This window comes from Coregonus lavaretus (genome assembly GCF_964263955.1).
Source record: "Coregonus lavaretus genome assembly, chromosome: 8".
Lineage (NCBI taxonomy): Eukaryota > Metazoa > Chordata > Actinopteri > Salmoniformes > Salmonidae > Coregonus > Coregonus lavaretus.
Window position 1 is genome coordinate 7,702,653 of NC_139995.1, and position 20,006 is coordinate 7,722,658.

General features: G+C 42.6%; 1 protein-coding gene across 2 annotated transcripts in view; it reads right to left on the reverse strand.

Moving 5' to 3' along the window:
• LOC311133585 (SRSF protein kinase 1-like) overlaps window positions 1–20,006 on the reverse strand; it is a 67,224-nt gene that overhangs the window by 6,110 nt on the left and 41,108 nt on the right. For both annotated transcript variants that reach the window (XM_084167101.1, XM_084167100.1), the window contains exons 5-9: window positions 15,939–16,114; window positions 7,053–7,159; window positions 6,636–6,801; window positions 610–635; window positions 167–389 (exon numbers count right to left, since the gene is read on the reverse strand). In XM_084167101.1, coding sequence (XP_084023227.1) covers window positions 167–389; window positions 610–635; window positions 6,636–6,801; window positions 7,053–7,159; window positions 15,939–16,114 — 698 coding nt within the window. The remainder of the gene's footprint in view (window positions 1–166; window positions 390–609; window positions 636–6,635; window positions 6,802–7,052; window positions 7,160–15,938; window positions 16,115–20,006) is intronic.

Consider the following 20,006-nt stretch of genomic DNA (forward strand, 5'->3'; position numbering starts at 1 on the left):
ATAAGACTACTCATTATGTAATCAAGATTAGCGATTCTGCGCCTCCAATTGATCTCCCCAAACACATGTTTTGCCTTTCAGTTTATTTTAAAAGGTGAACAGGAACAGAATCAAATGGTGGTCCATAATTTAAAATGTGTTCTGTAAAACCATTGTGTTTGTTTACCTGCTGTGACATCATTAGCGATGTCCTGTAGCGTGTCGGAGGTGGGCGGGGGGGCACAGGGAGGGGCGTCTGTGGTCCCTGTCCTCTCCTCGTCTTCCCCCTCCTCTTCCTCTCCTACCTCCGGCGCTCCCTCCATCTCCTGAATCCTCTTCTCTAACATCTCTGCCTGCTTCCGCTGTTTCTTCTTCATCTTCTTCTTCTTGTTCTTCGACATCTTTGCTGTCTGAGGAGAGGGATAAGGAGAGGGGGATGAAGAGAGGAGTGAAGAAGGGAAGAGAGAAGAGGGTTCAAGGCTTGGACTACTGTACAATTTGTAAAACTGCTTTTCCATTGATAAGTGTGAACAGAGAGCCACCCACTCCCATACATTATATGGTAGCAGCAACCACACTCTCAAACACATCATGCTTTTATAAATAACGCATAAAAACTGAGCGACTTACTGGTTTGGGTGCAGGGGCTGTGCTCACTAGGCAGAGAGAAGAGAAAGAGAACATTCTAGTCAGTGTCATATCCTCAGCTAGATAATCACTAAACCAGCAGCATAGGATCTGTCAAATCTGCCTCAGTAATTAGCATCCGGTATCAGTAGCACAGTGTCTGTAGTGTATTGTATTGTCCCTAGAATTTCTAAGCAAACAGCTGGAGGCAGGGCTTTCTCCTATTGATCTAAATTTTTATGGAATGGTCTGCCTATCCATGTGAGAGATGCAGACGGTCTCAACCTTTAAGTCTTTACTGAAGACTCATCTCTTCAGTAGGTCCTACGATTGAGTGTAGTCTGGCACAGGGGTGCGAAGGTGAACTGCAAGGCACTGGAGTGACGAACCACCCTTGCTGTCGCTGCCTGGCCGGCTCCCCTCTCTCCACTGGGAGTCACTGTCTTACTAGTGCTCTCCCATGCCGTCCCTAGGAGGGGTGCGTCACATCTAGCCAGGCTTTTTTCTCTATACTCGACTTGAGTGGGTTGAGTCACTGACGTGAGCTTCCTGTCCAGTTTTAGGCCCTCTCGCGCTCATGCGGTGGGGGAGATCTTTGTGTGCTATACTCAGCCTTGTCTCAGGGTAGTAAGTTGGTGGTGGTCTGTTGATATCCCTCTAGTGGTGTGGGGGCTGTGCTTTGGCAAAGTGGGTGGGGTTATATCCTGCCTGGTTGGCCCTGTCCGGGTCCCCCGTCCCCACCTGTTTCAGTCTCCAATATTTATGCTGCAATAGTCTGTGCTGGGGGGCTAGGGTCAGTCTGTCCTATGTAGTGTAATTCTCCTGTCTTATCTGGTGTCTTATGTGAACTTGAGTATGCTTCTAATTCTCCCATCTCTCGCCCCCCTCCCGGAGGACCTGAGCCCTAGAACCATGCCAGAGGACTACCTTGCCTGACGACTCCTGGCCGTCCCCGTGTAGTGTACAAAACTTGCCTAGCTAACAGCTACACTACATGACCAAAAGTATGTGGACACCTGCTCGTCGAACATCTCTTTCCAAAATCATGGGCATTAATATGGAGTTGGTCCCCCCCTTTGCTGCTATAACAGCCTCCACTCGACTGGGAAGCTTCCACTAGATGTTGAAACATTGCTGCGGGGACTTGCTTCCATTCAGCCACAAGAGCATTAGTGAAATAGCAGAATCCACTAATTTGAAGGGGTGTCCACATACTTTTGTATATATAGTGTAAATGTATGTTTTTGACTTTGTTATACATTTTGAAATATTTTTGAGGCTCCACATGTTGTCATAGAAAATATTAATGTTATTTCTAACAACCAATGAGCAAATCCATCGTAAATCCAGAGCATATTGAACAATGAGAGGGCAGATTCGTGTGTGAACAGGCACAACTCCAATATAGTGTTTTTTTCTCAAGGTTGCCAGGATGTAACATGTCCTACCTATCAGTATACTTCTAACAACCTAAGCACTACAAAACGTATATTAGATCAAATAACACGTAGCAAATAAGTCATTAAATTTTTTTGTTAACCAAAAATTCAACACTCATTGACCACCTGCTGAAGAAGAAAGATTTGGGGCCCAGTTATCCCTCTTGCTTCGCCTCTTGCTCTCTGGTTTGACTCACAAATGTCAGTTAATTACTATAGCTCCCGCCTTGGGCCAGTGCGGTCTGAGATATCGCGTGTGACTAACGTATGGACAGAGAGCGATCCACTGCCCCCTCCCAATCACCCATATAAGCAAACTTCTTTCATTTTAACCTTCACATTTCTCTAGTATAGGCTACTTATCGTAATGAACGATATTATAAAAATGCCTTGTCTGTGTGCTGTGATTCACACACAGCTGTGCTGATACCCTCCCCAGAGCTGAGGACCAGCGGGACTCACACACTCCTCGCTGGCGCTCTATTGCTGCAGTTGCGGAGGGGCCGGTGTATGCAAGATAGGAGAGAGCCGAGCAGACAGAGGGAGAGAGGGAGACAAAGTAACGTTAGTCAAGGCAACTCGTCTACAGCCAAGACTAGCTAACTTGTAGCAGCCACAATGTTATTTATCATCCCATATACAAGTGCCTGTCTTGACTCGAGTAGCCTAGATAAGCTAGCTAAACTAACCAGCTATATCTAGCTAGGGTAATTAAGTCTACAGCTGCGCTTTCTCCCCAACCTCATTCACCTAAAACAGCTTACCTGTTGGTTGCTCGTAGTAGCCTGCTCCTTCTCATTTCGCTAACTTTTAATTCCGTAATTGTATTCCATCTTACATTGCATTAGTGAACTCTCACTCGCTACACATTGAGCCGTTTTGATTGGCCAACATAAAGAAGCTACGCAAGTGAAGGCTAACAGTCTTTATGGGGTCCAAGTCATAAAAACTACATTAAAAAGTTTGTTGATTTATTAAATTAATCATTTGAAATGTCATGGTATAAAATAGGCCTATACATTTGTTAATCTCACAAAAATGAATACTCACAAGTATTTGAATATTAACGTCCATTCGGATATTCAAATAAACGTGCACATCCATCCCTATGCTCTCCCTCTCAATGTCATCTCTCACATTACACAGACGGATGGATCATCACAGCCAGATGAAAGAGTAGGTTGTTTCATAATTTCAACATCGCACCAGATCAAAGCCCAGTCTCATCTCAATCCTTCCATATCACCATCTTCAACTACCTTTGGCACCGCTCCAAAGTCTGAGCGCTCTCATTCATCCCTCAGATGATTTGGTCTCTGATGCTTGCGTGTGTGTGTGTGTGTGTGTGTCTGACTTTCCCTACAAAGCTCTTTATATACCAGCAAAACACAAATCCAGTCAATGAATGAATCATCTCAATGTTTTTACATTTGTGTTCTGATCAGTCTCAAACAGTGTCTCCTACACTGGCTGGTGAGCACAGACTGAAACACTGACTGACTGGCTGGCTTGACTTGGCAGGGTTTGTTCTTTTTGTTCCGAACATTGGGACAAAGCTCTATACAAAAATTTCACTTTTTCCTTTATAGAGTTTTTTTTAATATCCTTTACACAGTGAAGAGTTTTGAATGAAAAGCACTACATTAAAGCTGGAACCCTTAGTTGCTACATCCATTGTTGGATATATACATTAATGATAGAGTGCATTTGGAAAGTATTGAGACACCTTGACTTTTTCCACTTTGTTACGTTACAGCCTTATTCTAAAATTGATTAAAAATCTACACACAATACCCCATAATGACAAAGCAAAAACAGGTTAAGAAATGTTTGCATATATATATATATAAAAAAAGGAAATATCACATTTACATAAGTATTCAGACCCTTTACTCAGTACTTTGTTGAAGCACTTTTGGCAGCAATTACAGCCTTGAGACTTCTTGGGTATGACGCTACAAGCTTGGCATACCTGTATTTGGGGAGTTCCTCCCATTCTTCTCTGCAGATCCTCTCAAGCTCTGTCAGGTTGGATAGGGAGCGTCGCTGCACAGCTATTTTCAGGTCTCTCCAGAGATGTTCGATCGGGTTCCAGTCCGGGCTCTGGTTGGGCCACTCAAGGACTTTCCGGGACTTGTCCCAAAGCCACTCCTGCGTTGTCTTGGCTGTGTGCTTAGGGTCCTTGTCCTGTTGGAAGGTGAACCTTCACACCAGTCGGAGGTCCTGAGTGCTCTGGAGCAGGTTTTCATCAAGGATCTCTCTGTACTTAGCTCCGTTCATCTTTCCCTCGATCCTGACTAGTCTCCCAGTCCCTGCAGCTGAAAAACATCCCCACAGCACGATGCTGCCACCTCCATGCTTCACCGTAGGGATGGTGCCAGGTTTCCTCCAGACGTGACGCTTGGCATTCAGACCAAAGAGTTCAATCTTGGTTTCATCAGACCAGAGAATCTTGTTTCTCATGGTCAGAGTCCTTTAGGTGCCTTTTGGCAAATTCCAAGCAGGCTGTCACGTGCCTTTTACTGAGGAGTGGTTTCTGTCTGGCCACTCTACCATAAAGGCCTGATTGGTGGAGTGCTGCAGAGATGGTTGTCCTTCTTGAAGGTTCTCCCATCTCCACAGAGGAACTCTGGAGCTCTGTCAGAGTGACCATAGGGTTCTTGGTCACCTCCCTGACCAAGACCCTTCACCCCGATTGCTCAGTTTGGCCCGGCGGCCAGCTCTAAGAAGAGTCTTGGTGGTTCCAAACTTCTTCCATTTAAGAATGATGGAGGCCACTGTGTTCTTTGGGACCTTCAATGCTGCAGACATTTTTTGGTAAACTTCCCCAGATCTGTGCCTCGACACAATCCTGTCTCGGAGCTCTACGGACAATTCCCTCAACCTCATGATTTGTTTTTTGCTCTGACATGCACTGTCAACTGTGGGACCTTATATTGACAGGTGTGTGCCTTTCCAAATCATGTGCAATCAATTGAATTTACCACAGGTGGACTCCAATCAAGGATGATCAATGGAAACAGGATGCATCTGAGCTCAATTTCTAGTCTCATAGCAATGGGTCTGAATACTTATGTAAATAAGGTATCGGTTTATTTGTAATACATTTGCAAACATTTCTAAAAACCTGTTTTCGCTTTGTCATTTTGGGGTATTGTGTGTAGATAAATGAGGTCAATTTTAGAAGGCTGTAACGTAACACAATGTGGAAAAAGGGAAGGGGTCTGAATACTTTCCAAATGCACTGTATACCCACTGATTCTTGAAGAATATAACTTATGAATGCCTCATGAGCTTAGTTCAACTGTCGTACTTCATTAGAACTGAAAATACAAAATGGATTTACTCCAATGTTTGTAAACAATGTAAACAAACACTTACATGGTTATAATTTTGATATCATGGATAGTCAGTCCTTTAATCCATAGCTCTGTCTATGAATTTGAGAAGTTACATTTCTCCAGGCCCATCCCTCAGCTTTTTACCAAAACACTAACCTAACATGCTGACCAAACCGGCTCCGCATGTGCGTCTGTGTGCGCCATGGTGCAGGTGTTGATTTTGTCTATTCCCACCAGACGCGTTCATGACACGCAGGTTAAAATACCAAAACCAACATTCATGGACATTAGGCTAGCTTGCTGTTGTCCTGGAAAATAAACATTGGGTTGATATTTTACCTGAAATTCATATGGTCCTTTTATTTTTGCTGGTTCTTTGTAGAATTTTGACCCATGTTGAGTCATACAAAATCGTGTGTTCTCTACTCCGACAATTAATCCACAGATAAAAAGGGGAAACCTAGTTCATTTTTCTCCTTGTTCATTCTTCTTCTTGTTCTTCTTCTGTGGATTTTATATGGCAGTTAGCAACCAACTTTAAGGCGCATTACCACCACCAAATGGACTGGGGTGTGGCCCTCGTTCATCTTTCAATCACCCACGTGGGTATGTGCTAAAAAAACAAACAATGAGGGGATGGGAGAGGCGGGACTTGCAGTGAGTCAAGAGTCTAAAATAGAACCAAGTTCTATTTTAGCGCCTGGCTATGCAGACGTTTGTTGACGCGTGCGAGCAGTTTGGATGAATGATTGATTCATGTGTTTAAATATGCATGTGTAAATGTATTTCGCAACGCTCGCGCACACAATGTGGTCAGCATGTAACGTGGCAGGCGTAAAAGGAACGTCTGTGCGGGGTTAAAAGAAACCGTAAGCATCCGGTTCAGGCTTCGCCTCATCTCTGCTTTTTCCCTGAAAACCATATGCCTCGGGTTCTTCCGACCCCTCTCAGGGTGCCAAAATACATGTGGGGTGACAGCTTTATTGTTTAAATTAAAGATTATAGCTTTACAATCCCATTATTCACCATCCCAAGACCTGATTGGTAACGTTATGTTCATGTTGATACAGCCTTCCTAAACGGTTCACTATGTTAATTCAAAATGCAGCGTGCCAATTGGTTGAGAAAAGTGTCAGTCACCTGCGGATCCAGAGGAGGCTGGCGCGCCTGTCCTCTGCAGCCTCGTCAGCCATCTTCCTATTGTAGGATGTGTATACGTGTCTACTTTGTGGTGTGTCTGTGTATGTACCTGCAGATCCAGAGGGGGGTGGAGCTCCTGTCCTCTGCCACTCCGTAGCCTCAGCAGCCATATTCCTAATGTAGGGCTCGTTAACCGTCAACAAGATGTTCTCTGGCTTGATGTCCGTGTGGATGATCTTACACTTTGAGTGGAGGTAGTCCAGCCCCTGGAGAACCTATAGGAGGAGGGTAGAGCATCAGTAAGACCACTGCTGTGTAGGGTTTCAACAGGAGAATTCCAAGAATCAGGGAAACTTTTGGGAAAGTGTCCGGAATTTTCAACCCTCTCAATAAAAAAAAGCATAATTACTAACAGTTTCAACGTAAAAGTTCTGTAGAGTTCTGTTGAATGTTTGTTTTTGCTAAAAAGAATGCACCCAACCTGGAACACACCCAATGTTGTGTGAGGAATAAGGTGTTGTTTTACCTGTCGTATGATGCTCTTGACACAGGGCAGAGGAAGGCCCTGGTAGTTAGACTTGATGATCCACTTCAGCAGGTGATGACCCAGAACCTCAAACACCATACAGACATCTGATGGGGAGCTGGGTCAAGGACTCAAAACACACACACCCTTGTCATTCTCACCTAATCAAATCTAATTTGATTTGTCACATACACGTGTTTAGCAGATGTTATTGCGGGTGTAGCGAAATGCTTGTGCTTCTAGCTCCGACAGTGCAGTAATATCTAACAAGTAATATCTAACAATTTCACAACATATACCCAATACACACAAAACTAGTAAGGAATGGGATTTAAGAACATATACATATACAAGCAATGACAGAGCGGCATGGACTAAGATACAGTAGAATATTATAGAATAGAATACAGTATATACATATGAGATGAGTAGTGCAAGATATGTAAACATTATTAAAGTGACTAGTGTTCCATTTCTTAAAGTGGCCAGTGATTTCAATAGGCAGCAGCAGCCTCTAATGTGCTAGTGATGGCTATTTAACAGTCTGATGGCCTTGAGATAGACGCTGTTTTTCATTCTCTCTGTCCCAGCTTTGATGCACCTGTACTGACCTCGCCTTCTGGATGACAGCGGGGTGAACAGGCAGTGGCTCGGGTGGTTGATGTCCTTGATTATCTTTTTGGCCTTCCTGTGACATCAGGTGCTGTATGTGTTTTGGAGGGCGGGTAGTTTCCCCCCGGTGATGCGTTCGGCAGACCGCACCACCCTCTGGAGAGCCCTGCGGTTGCGGGCGGTGCAGTTGCCGTACCAGTAGGTGATACAGCCCGACAGGATGCTCACAATTGTGCATCTGTAAAAGTCTGTGAGGGTTTTAGGTGCCAAGCCACATTTCTTCAGCCTCCTGAGGTTGAAGAGGCTCTGTTGCGCCTTCTTCACCACACTGTCTGCGTGGGTGGACCATTTCAGTTTGTCGTTGAGGTGTACGCCAAGGAAGCTTTGCACCTTCTCCACTGCGGTCCTGTCGATGTGGATAGGGGGGTGCACCCTCTGCTGTTTCCTGAAGTCCACAATCATCTCCTTCGTTTTGATGTTGAGTGAGATGTTATTTTCCTGGCACCACACTCCCAAAGCCCTCACTTCCTCCCTGTAGGCGGTCTCGTCATTGTTGGTAATCAAGCCTACTACTGTTGTGTCGTCTGCAAACTTGATGATTGAGTTGGAGGCGTGCTTGGCCACGCAGTCATGGGTGAACAGGGAGTACAGGTGGGGGCTGAGCATGCACCCTTGTGGGGCCCCAGTGTTGAGGATCAGCGAAGTGGAGATGTTGTTTCCTACCTTCACCACCGTTGAATTGTGACTCCACTTTGTCTCTATACTGATGTTTTGCCAGTTTAATTGCCTTGCGGAGTGAGTAGCTACACTGTTTGTATTCTGCCATAATACGGTCGGCATTTGATTGTGAGATATTCTAGGTTGGGTGAACAGAAGGACTCGAGTTCCTGTATGTTACTACAATTACACCATGAGTCGTTAATCACGAAACACACACCTCCGCCCTTCTGCTTCCCGGAGAGATATTTATTCCTGTCTGCGCGATGAACTGAGAACCCATCTGGCTGGACCGATTTCGACAGAATATCCCAAGAGAGCCATGTTTCCGTGAAACAGAGTATGTTACAGGCCTTGATGTCTCTCTGGCATACACCTACACAATATAAAAAATGCGAACACCTAAGGTTCTGCCAAGAACCAAAACGGAAGTGGGCCAACGAACCCAGAAATCATTACGACTCATTACGACCTAGGAATGCTAGGACGGAGGAAGTCTGGGCACGTTGCCCGGACACCCAGCTGTGACTAGGATGTAAGCATTGCTGGGACGGACAGGCAAACTGTCACTACATCTGTGGCTCTGTGCGTGTCATCTAGCTGGAGTGTTTTGTATTGTGCTGCCAAAAGCCATACAACACGGTCCAAACGTCAGTGCAACATCTGTGAACCACTGATAGTGTCAAGACTGGGGCAATAAAGATTTTAAGGCTCATAATATTGACCAATACTAACGCACTGATCTTAGTGAGTACTGAGTAGATGGAATATGCCTGCTTCCTTTGTCTGTTTCAGGGTTATTATAGTAAACTAAAACGAAAAAACTATTGAAAAATGTACTGAAACTATTATATTGGACTCAAAAACTAACTAAAATAAACAAATTATGTTAAGTTTTTTCTTTGTCTTTTAAACTTTCGGCAAAAATCTGAATGGGATTTTCTAGGTTTTTTCAAGCTTCCGAATCTGGCAGGTAAGTGCTGGGAGGAGATGGTGATGTTTCAAATTGGCCTAGCTTGTGCAGACCTATCACTAGCTATCAATGTTGAATTGTTGTGGGAGCATCGAGCACTCCTTAAAAGCCCAGTGCAGTCAAAAATTGATTTTCCTCTATACAGTATATATACAAAAGTATGTGGACACCCATTACAATTACTGGATTCGGCTATTTCAGCAGGTTTCCACATACTTTTGGCCATGTAGTGTATTTCCACACTATGAGGTTGGAATAATACTGTGAAATTGTGAAAATGATAATGCCCTTTTAGTGTAAGAGCTGCTTGAAAGCTCCTGAAATTTCTGCCTGTTTTGGTGGGATGGAGTTTTGGCCTTCCATGGTGACATTACCATGTGGTAAATTAGTTAATTGACCAATAAGAGTTCCAAACCTCTCTGCCAATAACAGCTAATTTTCAGTTTTCCCCTTCCCACTCACACCACTCCAATACACTAAGTCCAAAAATCTTCCTTGAAAAATTGCACTTTGCACTAAGCTATTTTTGTTTCTTTTTGACCATTTTAAAAATTGAAAACCACAGTAACACTTCAGCTCCACTATATGCGTCGCATTGCATTGCCATCAGCGTCGTTCTACCTGCTACACAGAGCATGTAGTTTTGAGAGCAGAGAAGAGCAGAGCGGAAGAGTCTTTATTCTATTTTTATTAAATTGTTGCTAGTGGTTGTACTAAATGATCCTATGATTAAACCAAAGCAACATGTGTAGATTGCAAACATAGCTAGCTAGAGTTTCTGCTAGCTAGTAGCTTCTTGACTTCATAAATCTTAGTAAAATAACCAGTGGTGTATAGTCGAGGCCATATGCAACCGAAATCAACTTTATTTCTCATGATTTCAATTCACAAGATAGAATCAATACGCGCGTCAGCCATCGACAATTGAACTTCGGCGATTCTTGAGCTTGGAAGCTGCCATTGGACTTGATGCAATGCAAGCGCAACATGGGCAGTGTAGTAGCTTGCATTGATTTCAAAGGTGATGGCAATGCCAGACACCCGGTGGCTGTAGTGTAGCAGGGCCGTTAGGTACTTAATTGTTACCCAGAAATTATTTGATATTTAGACAAAATCTGCTGCATAAGACCTTTAAAACAGACAGGATTCAACCCAACACAGGGGTTCCAGGCTTCTCTCAAGCAACATTTCATAATCAGCAACAGAGGTCATGGAAAGCATATCACCTCCCGTAGAAATGATAGTACGGTCAATGTAAGTAGCCTAATTTACATTCCTCTAAATATCTCTATCAAACCGACAGCTATTGTCAGCAGTAATCCTCTGCCTATAAACATGAATTACACTTAGCACAGACAGTTTTCCCTAGTAGGAAGCCAACTGTGAGCAGTTCACCCTGAAGCTCAAATGTAAATATCACGGTCTACCTCTGATAAACGTCCCAGTATAGCACTACAAACAAACAAGGAACACAGAAAAGAGCTCTAAATAGGCCACAATTACATACGTAGTCTAAGAAACAAGGTTCATGAAATCAATAAATTGCTAACATCGGATAACATTCATATACTGGCCATCTCTGAAACTCACCTAGATAATTCCTTTGATGATACATGGTTATAACATCTACAGAAGAGACAGGGATGCCAATGGGAGATGTGCTGCTGTATATATTCAGAGTCATATTCCTGTAAAGCTTAGAGAGGATCTCATGTCAAATGCTGTTGAAGTAATATGGCTACAGGTTCACAGGCCTCACCTAAAGCCTATTTTTGTGGGAAGTTGCTATAGACCAGGGTTTCCCAAACTCTGTCTTGGGGCCCCCCTGGGTGCACGTTTTAGTTTTTGCCCTAGCACTGCACAGCTGATTCAAATAACCAACTCATCATCAAGCTTTTGATTATTTGAAAAACCAAAACCCAGGGGGAGCACCAGGATCGAGTTTGGGAAATCCTGCTATAGACCACCGAGTGCTAACAGTCAGTATCTGGATAATATGTGTGAAATGCTTGATGGTGTATGTGATATCAACAGAGAAGTATATTTTCTGGGTGACCTAAATATTGACTTGTTTTCATCAAGCTGTTCAGTCAAGAAAAAGCTTCAAACTGTAACCAGTGCCTGCAATCTAGTTCAGGTAATCAGTCAACCTACCAGGGTATATACAAACAGCACAGGAAATAAATCATTGATCACATCTTTCCTAACGCTGCAGAAATGCTCTAAAATCAGTATCCACACCCCTCAGATCATAATATAGTAACAATATCTAGAAAAACCAAAGTTCCAAAGGCTGGGCCTAAAATAAAAAGATCATACAAGAGGTTAAAAGATCAAATAAGAGGTTCTGTAGTGATTCCCATGTTGAAGATGTAAAGAATTTGCTGGTCTGTTGTGTGTAATGAGGAGCATCCAGATGCCGCATATATAAAATTGTATTTTCCAGTTACTAATAAGCATGCAGCCATTAAGAAACAGACTTTAAAAACTGCTAAATCCCCATGGATTGATGAAGAATTGAAAAACTATGGTTGAGGGAGACAAAAAGAATGGCAAATAAGTCTGGCTGCACAGCCGATTTGCAAACGTACTGTAAATGGAGAAATCATGTGACTAACCTAAACAAAAAGAAGAAACTGTACTACAAAACAAAGATAAATTATATATAAAGGATGATAGTAAAAAGCTTTGGAGCAGCACCTTCAATTAATCCGACACCCTCTGATATTGCCAGCTACTTTAATTACTTTTTCATTGGCAAGATTAGCAAACTTAGGCATGACATGCCAACAACAAACTCAACCTTCATACCCATGCATAACTGACCAAATTATGAAAGACAAGCATTGTAATTTTGAATTCTGTAAAGTGAGCGTGGAAGAGGTGAAAATTATTGTTGTTTATCAATAATGACAAACCACCTGGTGCTGACAACATGGATGGAAAATTACTGGGGATGGTTGCGGACTATATTGCCATCTCTTCAATCTAAGCCTACAGGAAAGTGTGCGCCCTCAGGCCAGGAGGGAAGAAAAAGTCATTCTGTTACCCTAGAATAGCAAAGCACCCTTTATTGGTTCAAAGAAAAAACCAAATCAGCCTGCTACCGACCCTTAGTAAACTTTTGGAAAAAATGGTGTTTGACCAGATACAACGCTATTTCACCGTAAACAAATTAACAAATGTCTTTCAGCACGCTTATAGGGAAGGGCACTCAACATGTACGGCACTCACACAAATTACTGATGATTGTCTGAAATACATTTATAATTAGATTGTGGGAGCTGTTTTGCTAGACTTCAGTGCAGCTTTTGACATTATCGATCATAGTCTGCTGCTGAAACAACTTGTTATATGGCTTTACATCCTCTGCTATATCGTGGATTGAGAATTGCCTAACAGAACACAGAGGGTGTTCTTTAAATGAAGCCTCTAACGTAAACCAGGTAGAGTTTGGCATACCTCAAGGTAGTTGTATTGGCCCCATACTTTTTTATATTTTTACTAATGACTAGGGTTGGGCATAACTAAGGCTCTAAATTAATATTTTTCATTGGTCGCACTGGTGCTCCCAACATAAAGTTAGGAGCACCACAATAAATTTAGGAGCACCAGAAAATAAGATTTTTCATTGAGATACAGCTTATATTGGGCCTATATGAATTCTAGCTACTTTTGAAGCACATGTTATGCCCTAGAAACTAATATGTGACACGGTAAACGAAGTTTATTATGAATCCTAAAATGGTTAACGACGCGCAAGTAGTTTTAGAACGGACCACGACATGGTTCATGAATATAACATGCGGTCCCGGCGATCTGCTACAGCAAGATAAAAATGTACAATAGGTAGTTTTTGCTAATGGGGCAACCATGACGCATATTTTTTTCTCCAGGGCATTTGGAAACAATGAAGCATTACAACAATTAATTACAACAATTAATTACAACAATTATCTGGCCGATTTTCTTCCTAGTCACACAGTGCACCCAAAATAAAAGTCCTGGTCACACAGCAAAATATTTTGGTCGCACTTTAGAGCCCTGGCGGTCTACAAATGTTCATATCGTCATTCTCTCATTCCGGGATTTACGGTATCACAAGCTTAGTACACAAGAAAGCCCATTGAGTGTCTACTACCAGAACACTAACAAAACTAGCACAAGTACTACTGAATTTCCATAGAAGCTGCTAGCTAAATATGCGAACGAGCGCAAACAAAAATAAACTAATTGCAAAGACAGGCAATCCAACTCAAAGTTTTACATATATACAGTGCATTCGGAAAGTATTCAGACCCATTCACTTTTTCCACTTTGTTACGTTACAGCATTATTCTAATGTTCGATCGGATTCAAGTCTGGGCTATGGCTGGGCCATTCAAGGACATTCATAGACTTGTCCCAAAGCTACTCCTGCGTTGTCTTGGCTGTTAGGGTCGTTGTCCTGTTGGAAGGTAAACCTTCTCCCCAGTCTGAGGTCCTGAGCGCTCTGGGGCAGGTTTTCATCAAGGATCTCTCTCTGTACTTTGCGCTGTTAATCTTTCCCAAATACTGAATAGACTCCCGGATTCAGGCCAAAGAGTTCAATCTTGGTTTCATCAGACCAGAGAATCTTGTTTCTCATGGTCAGAGTCCTTTAGGTGCCTTTTGTGCAAAGTGACCATCGGGCTCTTGGTCACCTCCCTGACCAAGGCAGTTCTCCCCCGATTGCTCAGTTTGGCCAGGCGGCCAGCTCTCGGAAGAGTCTTGGTGGTTCCAAACTTCTTCCATTTAATAATGATGGAGGCCACTGTATTCTTGGGGACCTTCAATGCTGCAGACATTTTTTGGTACCCTTCCCCAGATCTGTGCCTCAACATAATCCTGTCTCGGAGCTCTACGGACAATTCCTTCGACCTCATGGCTTGGTTTTTGCTCTGACATGCACTGTCAACTGTGGAACCTTATATAGACAGCTGTGTGCCTTTCCAAACCATGTCCAATCAATTGAAGGGGGTCTGAACACTTATGTCAATTAGGTATTTTTCTTTGTTTATTTTGTATAAACTTGCAAAAATGTCAAAAAAACAGTTTTCACTGTCATTATGGGGTATTGTGTGTAGATTGATGATAATTTTTATTTACTGAATCCATTTTAGAATAAGGCTGTAACGTAACAAAATGTGGAAAAAGTGAAGGGGTCTGAATACTTACCGAAGGCACTGTAGATAGTAGCTACCGAAAGTAATTTTTGCTAAGTTTGGACATTTACAAGTGAATGTGAATGAGAGACATTGTATTTCCAAATACCCCGTTATACGGTATACTGACCAAGCCTACTAATGACCTACCACTAGTATTGAGTAAAGCCTGAGTTCAATGTACGCTGATGACTCAACATTATACAAGTTAGCTACCACAGCAAGTGAAATCCCTGCAACACTTAAAGAGCTGCAGTCAGTTTTATAAAGGGTGGCAAGTAATAAGCTAGTCCTAAATATATCTAAAACTAAAAGCATTGATATTTGGGACAAATTAGCTAAACCCTAAACCTCATCTAAATCTTGTAATGAATAATGTGGCAATTGAGCAAGTTGAGGAGACTAAACTGCTTGGTGTAACTCTAGATTGTAAACTGACATGGTCAAAACATATTGATGCAATGGTAGCTAAGATGGGGAGAGGTCTGTCTGTGATAAAGCGCTCTTCTGATTTCTTGACATCACAATCAACCAAACAAGTCCTACAGGCCCTAGTTTTATCACACCTGGACTACTACTCAGTTATATGGTCAAGTGACACAAAGGAGGATAGGCAAATTACAGTTGGCCCAAAACAGCGCAGCACAGCTGGCCCTTGGATGTAGACAGAGCGCTAACATGTCAATATTTCCTGGGTCAAAGTAGTTTAGATATTGACTGCATCACTACTTGTCTTTGTGAGGGCTAACACACAGCTCAGACACCCATACATACCGCACAAGACATGCCACCAGGGGTCTCTTCACAGTCCAAGTCCAGAACAGACTCTGGGAAATGTGCAGTCCTACATAGACCTCTTCCACATCAAGTAACTGAAGCGAGCAGTGAAATCAGATTTAAAAAATAGATAAAACACCTTACGACACAACACAGACTGTGAAGAGACGCACACACATGCTGGCTGCATCACCGCTTCATATGGAAACTGCAAGGCACACGACTGCAAGGCGCTACAGAGAGTGGTGAGTACGGCCCAGTACATCCAGGACATCTATACCATGTTTACGAAGGATGTGACATAACATTTGATTTGAGCAGAAATACAACCTACAAAACATAAATGGCCCCTCCCCTCCCATAGGCTACTTTCTGTCCCTAACACTAAAACAAAATAATATAACAATGAAATCCAAAATGTTTATCAAATAAACTGAATAAAAACTAGTAAATCAACTCGGAAAACTAACTGAAACTAAACTGAAATTCAAATAAAAAACTAAAAACTAATATAAAAACCCAATACTATAATAACCTTGGTCTGTTTTGTTGAATATACTTTGTTGAACATGCTTGTGTATAAAAGTTGATAAAGCACTGTTGTCGTTGTTTTACTTAGGATACGACTTCCGTTCATGCCAGAGATCTTGAAGTCGTCTAGTAGCTGAACCACCTTCTCCCTGCTGGGGTCGTTCTGGTCCGTGTTCCTCACTGATCTCAGCAGCTTGATCTCATCCAGGGCTGTCTCAGTGTAGTGCTCTGCACTCTTCACCACCTTCATGGCCACAAAACGCTTCCCCCTGGAAATACAGGACAACATACAGTGTACAAAACATTAGGAACACCCTCCTAATATTGAGTTGCACCCCTTTTGCCCTCAGAACAGCCTCAATTCGTCGGGGCATGGACTACAAGGTGTCGAAAGCGTTCCACAGGGATGCTGGCTCATGTTGACTCCAATGCTTCCCACAGTTGTGTCAAGTTGGCTGGATGTCCCTTGGGTGGTGGACCATTTTTGATACACATGGGAAACTGTTGTGTGTGGAAAGAAAACCCAGCAGCTTTGCTGTTCTTGACACACTCAAACTGGTGCGCATGGCACCTACAACCATACCCCGTTCAAAGGCACTTTTATAAAAAAAATTAACTCCCCGCCCCTCCTCCAAAAATAATATACCGCACAAAAATAAACGCAACAATTTCAACGATTTTACTGAGTTAGAGTTCATAAAAGGAAATCACTCAATTGTGATAAATTCATTTGGCCCTAATCAATGGATCTCACATGACTGGGCATGGGCCCACCCACTGTGGAGCCAGGCCCAGTCAATCAGAATGAGTTTTTCCCCACAAAAGGGCTTTATTACAGACAGAAATACTACTCAGTTTCATCAGCTGTCCTGGTGGCTTGTCTCAGATGATCCCGCAGGTGAAAAAGCCGGATGTGGAGGTCCTGGGCTGGCGTGTTTATACGTGGTCTGCGGTTGAGGCCAGTTGGAGGTACTGCCAAAATCTCTAAAACGACGTTGAAGGTGGCTTATGGTAGATAAATGAACATTCAATTATTTGGTAATAGCTCTGGTGGACAATCCTGCAGTCAACATGTCAATTGCACATTCCCTCAAAACTTGAGACATCTGTAGCATTGTGTTGTGTGACAAAACTGCACATTTTAGGGGGTCTTTTGTCCCCAGCACAAGGTGCACCTGTGAAATTATCATGCTGTTTAATCAGCTTCTTGATATGCCAAACCTATCAGGGGAATTGATTTTCTTGGCAAAGGAGAAATGGTCACTAACAGGGATGTAAACAAATTTGTGCAAACATTTTGAGAGAAATTACCTTTCTGTGCGTATGGAAAATTTCTGGGATCTTTTATTTCAGCTCGTGAAACATGGGACCAACACTACATGTTGCGTTTATATTTTTGTTCAGTGTAGATCACCCCTTTACAAAAACAGAAATCGAAAAGGCAATTTCCTCTCTACAATCCGGCAAATCACCAGGAGACGATGGCTTTCCCCCAGAGTTTTATAAGGATTTGCTTATTCCTCTCTTGATGGATGTTCTAAATTTAGCTGCTGAGATGCAGAGCCTACCGGACTCCCTTTCCATGGCTATTATAACAGTAATACATAAGAAAAATAAAGATCCTCTACAATGCTCTTCCTATAGGCCGATCTCGCTCCTCAATGCCGACTATAAATCAATTTCTAAGGCGATGGCTAATAGATTAGGACAATATTTGCCAAACCTGATCAACACAGATCAAATGGGCTTTATACAGAAAATACCCTCCACCAATCATTTGTGCAGGTTATTCAACATAATTCACATGGCCAGTGTACAGAGCAATCCTAGTATAGCAGTATCTCTAGACGCTGAAAAAGCCTTTGATAGGCTGGAGTGGCCATACCTATTCAAGGTCCTTGCTAAGTTTAACTTTGGTCCTTCGTTTGGCAACTGGGTTAAGACTTTGTACCATAAACCGTAAGCCAAGATCCACTAATGGCATGTTGTCAGCCACTTTCCCCGCTCCTTTTGGTGCTAGCCATAGTTCACCTGGCGGAGGCCATAAGAGCGGATCTTGGCATAAAGGGTTTTCAGATGGGCCAGATTGCGAACAATGAGATCTTGTGTGCTGAGAACATTATCTTGCTCATCTTTGACCGGACCAGATGCCTCTCAAAACTACAGACGCTTTGGGTACATACAGCTCTATATCAGGTGACAAAGTCAACATGGACAAAAGTGAAGTACTTCCATTGACTCGGTTTGTTTATAGCATCTGTGACAGTTCCCTTCAGATGGTTGCCACAGGGGTTCAAATATCTAGGAATCACAGTTGATAATGACTTAAGAAATGTGTACAAGCTTAACTACCCTGTCTTGGTTCAGAAGGTGGTGGATGACTTGAATAGATGGATAGATATGCCTCTTACATTATTTGGGAGAATTAACTGTTTTTAAGATTAACGTTCTGCCTATTAACGTTCTGCCTGAGTGGCGCAGTGGTCTAAGGCAGTGCTAACTGTGCCACTAGAGATCCTGGTTCGAATCCAGGCTCTGTCGCAGCCGGCCGCGACCGGGAGACTCATGGGCGGCGCACAATTGGCCCAGCGTCGTCCAGGGTAGGGGAGGGAATGGCCGGCAGGGATGTAGCTCAGTTGATAGCGCACGGGGGGCCAGTATAAAAAATAAATAATGTATTCACTAACTGTAAGTCGCTCTGGATAAGAGCGTCTGCTAAATGACTAAAATGTAAAAATGTAAAATGTAATGATGATGTATCCATTTCAATCTTAACGTATATCCCTACCCGAGTGTTACTTTAAGTCTCTTAACAAGACCATTAGACAATTTGTATGGAACCGTAAAACTTCAAGGGTGAGCATGGACAAATTAACATGGGATTGTAGTCTAGGAGGTCTCTGCCTACCAAATTTGAATTGAATGTTCATTTCTCTACCAATGTCGTTTTAGATAATTTGGCAGTAGGTCCAACCGGCCTCACAACCGCAGACCACGTGTATGGCGTCGTATAGTTTGTTTTGGTCTTCCTGTGTGAGGTGCAGTAGTTCAATAGTAGACAGAAATGTGTCCATCATTGCTGGTTCCGTTCCATCAGAAGTGTATAACTTAGAATAGTATTGTTTAAATGACTCAATCTCTTCGGGGTTGTGAGACGCTTGACCGAGTTGAGAGTTGATGGTTCTCGAATTCTCCTCCGCTTTTATCTGCCAGGCCAAGACCTGGTGCGTTTTCTCCCCCAATTCATAATATCTTTGCCTAGTTCTAAGAATAAATAGCCTTTTCAGTTTTGTAAGTACTTAGGATATTATATTGTAGTTTTTTATTCACCAATGAGCGGTATGTTTCGTTAGAGACAGATTTTTGGCGTTCCTTTTGTAGTAGGATTTCGTTCTCTAATTCATTCAACTCAGCAGTGTATTTATTTCGGAGACCTTTGGTATAGGAAATGATTTGACCCCTAAGAAAGACCATTAATGTATCCCAGAGTACAACACTATAGGGAGAGGACGGACAGTTTGTTTCACAGAAAACTTAATTTGGTCTCTGATAAATTGACATAATTTTGCCCGTTTCAAAAGAGTTGGGTTTAGGCGTCATCTAGAGGTCCCTTGAACTCCATCCGGCATCCAAACAGAAAGTGTGAGGGGAGAATGGTCTGAGATGGTTCTGGATAAATACTCAGTTTCCACAACTCTATGGGTTAACTGAGCTGATAGGAGAAAATCATCAATCCGGGTATGAGAGTAATAAGGGACGGAGTAGAATGAGTAGTCTTGGGGATGGAGTGGTCTCCATGTGTCTCTCAAATTTAAGTATTTCATAAATGATCAAGTGCATTTGGCTGACTTAAGTCAATAAGGTTACTTTAGTTGAGGATCTATCGAGAATCGGATCCAGACAATTTAAGAGTGTTCCCTGAAATTCTGCTACCTTGAGGAATATATCTTGAATAAAAATGTGATCATAATTAGGTGCATATACATTTAGCAAGGTTCAAGATGCAGAATACATTCTGCCATGGACCACTACATCACGTCCCAGTGGATCAACAATTGTTTTCGTTACATAGAAGGGTAAATTCTTATTGATTAACACAGCTACTCCCAGTGTATTTGTGTTAAATGAAGAGGCAAAGACCTGTCCCAACCATTCCCTCTA